The 9165-nt window shown below is 36.9% G+C and overlaps 1 protein-coding gene across 3 annotated transcripts in view; it reads right to left on the reverse strand.

Annotated features, from left to right (window-relative positions):
* Kmt2c (lysine (K)-specific methyltransferase 2C) overlaps positions 1 to 9165 on the reverse strand; it is a gene marked incomplete at its 5' end in the record, with an annotated part of 175128 nt that overhangs the window by 108264 nt on the left and 57699 nt on the right. For all 3 annotated transcript variants that reach the window (XM_013504579.1, XM_013504577.1, XM_013504578.1), the window contains 2 exon segments: positions 1565 to 1679; positions 3596 to 3767. In XM_013504579.1, coding sequence (XP_013360033.1) covers positions 1565 to 1679; positions 3596 to 3767 — 287 coding nt within the window.

A 9165-nucleotide genomic window follows, 5' to 3' on the forward strand; every position in this document is an offset into this window, starting at 1 on the left:
ACAGCACATCTCAGGGTGATCAAGATGCACATACAAAAGCAGCTGGGAGAAGAGGGAGGGGGAATCACTGACCAAAAGAATAACCAGGAAAAAGTAATAGTAACTGCAAATAGATCTTAACAAGTTTCCCAGGTGGGCACGGTGACACACGCCTGTAGCCCCAGTAGCGGAAGGCTGAGACTGGAGATCACCATGACTTCAAGACCGGCCTGAACTATACAGCAAGACCTTATCTCAAAAAAAAAAAAAAAAAAAAAAAAAAAAAAAAAAACCCTACCAAGTATAAAGCCTGATATATTAATTAACAGGTGCGGGGGACACGGACAACTATAGATCCTATCCAAATCTCAAACCCAAGAACTTCAGACAGCATCTAACAAAGAAATATCTGAGTCAATAATCACTTACTTAAAACGACCAGTGCGGAAGAGGAACCCAAAAGTTATACATGCGAATCCAAATACTTAATGCATGTGTAATAGTTATCTATAGCTATAAAATAACTGTAAGGAACCTAAGAGCTATTCCATCAAATACTGTGTCTTATGTGTAAAGCCCTGGGAGTCAATCTCCAGTGCCAAATAAAAAAGAAACATATCTTTTACCTCCCAATTACAAATTAACAGTTTCTGAAATATATCTCTTTCAGTGTCCACATATATTAGAAGGTTTTTGGGAAGACTGATAAATAATGCAAAATTAATTTTGTTCATGAAGCACCATAAAAATGTTAGTTAAAAGGTCACAGCATCTTTTAGTAACAGTCAAAATTGTAAACTCAAGTGTTTGCCAACAGGTGATTTAATAAACTGTGGCATTGACACCACATGTAATAAAAAGGAATCACTACTGATAAGTACAATAATGTGGATAAACCTCAAGAAAATTGATAAAATACTCCAGACTTTTTAAAAGAACATATACCATATGATGGTATTTATACAAAATGCTAAAATATGAACACTAAATCTTTAGTGAAAAAGGGATTCCCTAGGAAAACCAGAGAAAGGTGTCAATAGCTAGGAAGGAGAGATCCCCAAACAGCACCAGGGGATGCTATTGGGGATGATGACAATACCTCTTATGTTGAAAGGGATGATAGTTTCACCTATCAAGAGATGATATTTAGGCTTTAAATATGTATAGTTTGTTGTGTACCAACTACACATCAATAGAGCTATTTTTTAAAGTTGACTGTAGCCAGGCATGGTGGCTCACACCTGTAATCCCAGCACTTGGGAGGCTGAGGCAGGAGGATTGCTGCGAGTTCGAGGCTAGCCTGGGCTAAAAAATGGGTTCGGGGATGCAGCTCAGCGGCATAAGCGCCTGCCTGGCAAGCGCAAAGTCCTGAGTTCGATTCCCGGTACCAAAAAAAAAAAAAAAAAAAAGTGAGTTCAAGGCCGGCCCAAACTGCATAGTGAAACTCTGTCAAAAAAAGCCAAAAAAAATTAAAAAAAAATTTTTAAATGAAGTTGATAGAAATGTATAGATTTAAATAAATATCCAATTTTCTCTCTACATAAAACATACAGAGGGTAGGTTTCTTAAAAAACAAACAACTTACTTTGCATTTCCAGCCATTGGTTGGTACTGATTTCATAACTGGTTGAAGACAAAAAGTATGATACCCTTTGTCACACGTATCACACACTAGCATCTTGCTATCTTCTCCCGATTGTCTAAAAAATAAGATAGCATTAATGATGCCATATCTTTAATTTTACATTTTGTAACACAAGTATTCACGAAAAGAATCAGTTGTGGAAATATCACAATGCACAGACACCTCAGTATCTGTCTCTGCACAGACAATGTAGAGGTAACCCCTACTACAGGAACCCAAAGAGCTATCCTTAAAGATCACCTGTGCTTAACCTGCTTTAGTCATTTTAAGATTCCTGTAGAGGAGGAGAGGTTAGGACAAGATAAATAAGCTTTCCTCCAAGCCAAACCAATGGCACAAACCCACGTTACCACAGGACCACGCCAGCAGCCAAGCATTCGGGTGTCATTGCAGTGTGGGAACTTGGAGATAAATAAGTGAGTTTTGGGTTGCAGTTTGGGCGCTTAAGTTTCTAAAAAGTTCGCTATCACTGATCTATACTTTTCAAAAGTCTAATATTCATCCCCTTGTTGGGGAAGGGGCTGTAACTGCTAAGTGATAATGCGTCAAAAGGAACAAATCCTGGTATACTGTGAATTGGAGAGACACTGTCCTCTAGTAAGAGTCACATTTGGCATCAGATCTGTATTTATACTCAGGCTACTGTTGCCTAGCTGTGAGAACTCTTAACAACTTAGACTTACGGAGAGTTTCAGGTATAAAGTAGGAATAACCGGCAAAGATTCCTTAAAAACTAAATATGATGCCAGTTCAACTTAGACTTTATTAAGCAATAATTGCTAAACCATATGCACTAAGAAAAATCATCTTAAGAATTACAGCTGAAAACCTAAAGCATTCTCTAAACACTCTTTGCTCCAAAGATTGGGCCTCTGCCCTGCAACATGATTGTTGTCTCAATTCTTGGCAATTAACCACTCTCAAATACTAAGAATTTAATTCAAGAGGAGGGGAAAAGAAAAACTAGGATATGTAGGGGATGGGTCAGTTACACTCGTTCAACAACTGTACATGTAAAGTTCCATGTTATATCTCTTCAGCTCCATGGAAAGATCGTGGAGGACAGGCACTCTATTCAAGTTCTCTTAGTCCTTCCCAAGAAACGGAGTGCAAAAATATAAGGCACCAAGTAAGGATCTGCTGATATTTTACTTAATTTTTACCAAAAAGGCAGGCAAATGGTCCGATTTATTCTGACATAGATGCTCAGTACTATCACTTAATTAACTGGTAAGCAGACTGAGGATGGCAATGCAGGGCATAATTTCTTCCTCACCACAAAAACTCTCGGCCTATAAACAGCTTTAAGATTGCTGACGATGCCGGTAACATCCCCAAACTACTATCCTCGTTACAGAATCATGAATGAGGGGTCAGAGAAAATACTTGGAAAAAAGATCAAGGGATGGAATGCAGCAAACAGGAAAAGATTACCCTTTGACAAATGTTTAAATGCCACACAACATATTTTAGAATTATGGTTAACTATAATCTATTGTAGATGACTTTCCAGATAGATAAAAAGATTTTATTACAACAGTAGTCTTAATAGAAACTGTTCTTCCTGCAATAGAAATTCAAACACATTTTGGGGGCTTCAACTCTAGCAATTAATTTCTGTAGTTAGAACTTCATTTTCCTATTAAAGCTCCTCATCAATTCATCTCAAGAAAAACTGTTTTACTCTTCTGTTTAAATCATTAATGTCATTAATTTATAAACTGTTGGTACATTTAAATTAGCCTTTTAACCAATAAGAGGAATTTACATTACTGAAATTAGCTTTGTTTACACCTGTTTCAAAATAATAGAAGGGTTAGTAAAATCCAACAATTTAAGGCATGAAGTAAGTTTATATGAACATAGCTGCAAAACGAACAAGTTTTTATCATGTTATATAAACCTTAAGCACTTCATGATATGGTCTCTCTTAAACTCGATACACACCTTTGAGTTGAAAATGAAACTTACTTGCAGTTCTGGCACACTTTGCACTCAGGACATTGCCAACCTGCACGTTTTAATGGAGTGACCGCTATATCCAGGCACATTCCATGATAGTGCTGACCACAAGTAGTACAAAAGAACTGATCTAAGAGGTCTCCCGGGCTGTCACACACTGCGCAGTTTGCATCTTCCTTTGCTGTAATTAACAGCAAAATAATGAAATTGTTGCTTCAGAATTTAATATTTTTCTGACCTGACAGTTTAAAAATCATTCAAAGGGAATTTGCATGATGAATCTTTCAGAAGTTTGAAGTTACCCACATCGAACTGACAGTCAGAATAAGGTCTCCCTAAAAATACTGCAGTGTATTTAATCTAAATTTAACCATATTAAAATTTACCATGTAGTTTTACAATTATTTGTGTCTATAGTTGAGACCATAAGCAAATCTTATCTCTAATAACAATGACAATGATAATGATAATACCATGCATTTAAGTTAATGTTCCATACATACTTGCTGTGAAGAACCAAACAAGGGGAAAAAAACTGAGAAATGATGGCAATGTAGAAATGTTTTATTTGGATTCAGTATTTGGAAATTACAATATAGGGTAACAGACAAAATTAAGAAATATTAATGTTAATAAGATTAAAATGCTTAACCATGAACAGATTATTCAAATTCAATAGAGTATTTTTTAAACACTGGAAAATGATTTACATAAGAGTACACTAAAGACAGAAGCAACATACTGATGAATACAGTACTTCATATGATAATCCTATACTCACACTGATTTCCCGTTGTAAAAGGGTTCAAAATCCATATTCTTATAGATACTATTCCTAAAGAGGATTAATAAAGAAGGAAAGGTGCCTTCTAACATTTCTACTATAATCAAAAACAGAAAATAAATGTAAAACTAAACATATCGCTTTGCCCAATACCCAGTTAATAGCAGTTATATTACAAACAGCAGTTATACTACAATGTAAGAAGAAAATCGATGTGCTCCAAGTGCATTCCAATTTTAGGTAACGGTAATGTGTTACACCTAAAATACATTACGAATATTCCCTCAAGCCCATGTGGTTGAGGTTTGCTCAGTTCTCTCTATTCCTCTCTGACAAAAAGCACTTTCTACCTCCTTTCTTTCCTGTCAAACATCTTGAAAAAGAGCAGTAATATATTCTTTCACTTGTGCCAAACCAGTCAACTTTCTCTGCAAAGGGCTAGATAATAAATATTTAGGCTTTAAAAGCCATTGCAATCCCTCTACTACAGACTTTTTGTTATTTACAGTCCTTTAAAAACACAGACAGCATTACTAGCTTGAGTGTAGTTTAATGTAAAACAAAACAACAACAACAACAAAAAAACCAGTCTTGACTCGGCCAGCACCTACCACTGACCTGAAGCTACTTTAATGGGGCTGCCAATAATCCATGAAATTCAATCCTTACTGTTAAGAGTTTGCCTTATTTGTACTTAGCGGAATTTATATCCTTAGCACTCTCTTACTTAAATTCCCGTTTTGTGGTAACTCTCTCCTGACTTCTCCTTAGGCTTCCCATTTCTAGATCTCATTCTCCTATTTTGGGTCCTGCACCTCTACGGGTATCATCTAGTTACAACTGCTGAAGTCCCCTAGAATTACATCCTGTTCTTTCTCTTCCAGTTCCCCAGTTCCCTTTTGCAAATGCTATGATTCTCAACTCTGGCTTACCAGCCCCAGACTTCTTCTGTAAACCCCAAATGTTTATTTTCAAGTCTTAGTGGAGCTCCACAGTCAGATTTTCTAAAAATACACTCAACAACTCTAAAATGAAACTTAAAAAATTTTTTTCTCAACAGAATGGGAAAGAAAGGTAGCACTGTTGACTCCTCCCTTGTCCAACACTTCTGACCAGATACCAATTCTTACTTGTTCAACTTTACATAACCATCATGCTTCCTTCTGTTTTTCAAATCTGCCCCTCACACACTCCCTTAATAATGAGAGTATCTTCTAAAAAGAACAATTCCAATCTAAGATCAGAGCCACTCACCGCAGCCTCGTCAGAGCAGGCAGCCTGTGTGCACCCAACACACCTGCCCTTCAAGGTCTGTCTTTACACACTCCACTCCCTCTGCCAAAACACGCTGTGCCTACTTGCCACCCCAGCCCACTCCAAAGAAGCCTTCAAAACTCTACACAAACATATTCCCTGAGGGTCTGTTACCATACCCAAGCACCCATGTGGCTGTTGAGTATTTCTTTTCCCCATTTGGTTGGAAGAAATTTCTCTTACATAATCAACTGATTACAACACTACTGTGAGACCTTAGAAAGAAAAGGACCTTATTTTTTCCACTTTGTAGCTCCAATTGCTTAACAAAAACCAAATTCTTTTACTCCTCCTAAAATCACTCTGAATGGCTCTTTAACTGGCAGACATCTAAAATAAATCATGAGCCAGGTGTGGTGGCACACACCTGTAATCCCAGCACTCAGGAGGCTGAGGCATGAGGATGTTGGGAGTTCAAGGCCAGCCCAGGCTACAAAGTGAGCTCAAGGCCAGCCTGAACTGCAGAGTGAGACCCTGTCTCAAAGACAAAAAAATTTTTTTAAAAAATTTAAAAGTAAAATAAATCATGAATCTAAAAGTAGTAGTCTTAGAAGTTATTTAGGGCCGGGAATATAGTTCAGCAGCATGGCACCTGCCTAGCAAGCACAAGGTCATGAGCTCAATTCCTAGTACAAAAAAAATTTAATTTTTGATACAAAGGACAAGAAAGAGTAAGTTATTTTTAATATTAAAAGAGTGCTAGTATTTCCCCAGTCAGGCTGTGCACAGAGAAATGAGGCTTTTGGTAATTTTACCCTGAAAAAGTTAAGAAATTATAGAAAGTACATAAATTACCAGATACTCCGTGCACCTTTCTATTACAGTTTTCCAGGAACAATATCCAAAATGCTCCTGCAAGCCATCCTGGAGCCTGCTATTCTAACACTTCTACTTGCCATAGCGGCTAGCAGCAGTATGTGGCTACCACCCACCGGCAGTATGACTAACCCAAACAGAGGGGTACCCTAATTATAAAATATACACTAGCCTCCCAAAGGCTCAGCAGGAGAAAAAGTCAAGTATCTCAAAACCTTTTGTATAGTGACTACATGTTAAAATACCACATCTTGTATATGGGGGGTGGGGGAATACAATATGTTAATAAAATTCATGGCAAATATTCAAATTTTTAACATGACTACTAGAAAAATTTTAATTACTTATGTAGCTCACAATACACTTCCTTTTCACAGAGCTATTCTATACAATAACACCCACTCTGGAACCAGACAACATTCTAACGTCACAGTGATCACTGTTTAAGATTCTAGCAATTCCTTAGTGACGAACTTGTCATACTGTTTAATTACAAGCTGTTTAATTACCACAGGGCATCAAATAAATAATATGTCATATCCAGTACAAAAAACATTTACTGTATGTTATGTAAAAAACAATAATAAAAAAAAGCACTATGCGAAGAAATGATGTTAGTTCCAACCTCTTCCCTGGTGAGGGAGCAAATACCTGCAGAGATATTACAACAGCCTTTCTGAAGTCATATATAAGATGTTACCAGACAGCTTTGATGTCAGGTCAGAGGGGGATAAAAAAGTATATGTGCATTACATATCTTATACACATATAATACACGTATACGTCTGTACACTGCAGAGATACTAGGATTGAAGCAATAAACAATTAAGTGGAAATTTAAGCAGCTGGAAAAGGAGATTTAAAAACTAAAGCTAATTTAAGAGAGGGCAAGAGTAAAATCTAAGTCTACCTGGCTCCAAAGACCATACTTTTTACTGCTTACTAATCAATACTGACTCCTAAACAAACTTCACTACTAATCAATGAAAGGAAAGAATACCTGACTGTACACACAAAGTAGAAAGGAAAGTGCCAGCAGAGACAGAGGATACAGAAAGCTGAATGAAGTAAGGGAGCAAGATTCTTATGTAAGAGAAAAGTGAACATGAGGATACACTTTGGAGATGGTCATTTCCTAACTGACAGCTGTGGAAAGAGAAGAGAAAGGAAAAGACAAGCACTGAACTTAAACTGAAAAGGGGCTTATCACAGATTCTTCAATTTGCTCAAATTGGAAGATGACACTGTGTGCCTAAGGAAGTCCGAACAGCACGAAAGAGTAAAAGCACTGGTGAAGAGCAACTGAAATCAAACTGCTGTCACACAGGACCAACTTAAGAAGGTCCAAATCAGCTCACTTTTTGTAAAGCAATTAACATATATGAAGCACAATGTATGTAATTTCCATTAACTATTGTCACTTAAACAGTGTAACACTGCAATTTAAGATATCCCCATCCTAAAAACATAAAAAAATACCTTGTGCCATGACCTACAATTAAAATAAACAGAAGTCCTGCAGAAGGCAGCAGCACAGTCTGTCTGCTGCAATAATCTTTAAAAGGTACCCTTGGATTAAGACGGATGGCCAGAAAGCTATGCATTTAGACTGAATAATTTAGATCCCTAAGGAACAGAATTTACTTAATTGGGCACTGGTTTTATGCCACTGGCTTAGTTTGAGGGGTGTCATAAACAACAGCCCACAGAATTTGTTTATATTGACAGGCATTTTTCACTACAACATGTACACTACCCTCTAGTCTCAGTATCAAGAAGTTCGTGTTGTGTGTACTGAGAATCAGGTACACACTCCTATTTCCTTTGTGTTGATCGCTAGAAATGCCTAGGGCCAAATTTGTGGTTTACATCCAGAAAATACAAACTACTTCTGGCTATCAGTCCTACCATTACCTACATATTTATCCAAACTGTATTTCCCATGGCCAAATATCCTTACATTAAGTTTTATTTTTTCCTATTGTTCATGTATTCTTATGTACCACCGTAAGTCTATTTTAGAATCAAACAATGAGTGATTTCAGTGTATATTTCAGCTGTAAGCTGCCAGCATAAAACTTTCAAAAACTCCATGATAAATGAGAGCAAATCATCTTACCTCACTGAAACAGTTCATTATTTTACAAACTGATTTATGATCTCTAGTGTAACTGTGCATATACATTATTAGAACAGGGATCAGTATAAGGCAGCAATGGCATTAGCCAATAAATTTCTAACATTAGAAACATACGGATATATAAGCTTACATACCATTTACTGAGGTCTAAATCTATCACACACACACACACACACACACACACACACACACACACACACACACCCCTTGTTTTATTTGGTTGGCAAACTGTATCATACCACCCAGGATATAATCAACTCTGATGACTGACATCTTCATTTACACACTTAGTGAAATAATTCACTATATAAGTAACACCCACAACAGTTATTCTACATGGATGTTCTTTTTCTCCCACATGTTATAGTGCCTAATCCAAAACATTTTTAAAATTTTAAATCCCTTATTAGTCCAAATATAACTTGAGGGCTGGGGATATAGCTCAGCAGCACAAGCGCCTGCCTGGCAAGTGCAAGGTATTGAATTCGATTCCTAGTACAAAACAAAACAAAAAAAACAAAACAA

The sequence above is a fragment of the Chinchilla lanigera genome, unplaced genomic scaffold, assembly GCF_000276665.1.
Source record: "Chinchilla lanigera isolate Chin_1 unplaced genomic scaffold, ChiLan1.0 scaffold00090, whole genome shotgun sequence".
NCBI lineage: Eukaryota > Metazoa > Chordata > Mammalia > Rodentia > Chinchillidae > Chinchilla > Chinchilla lanigera.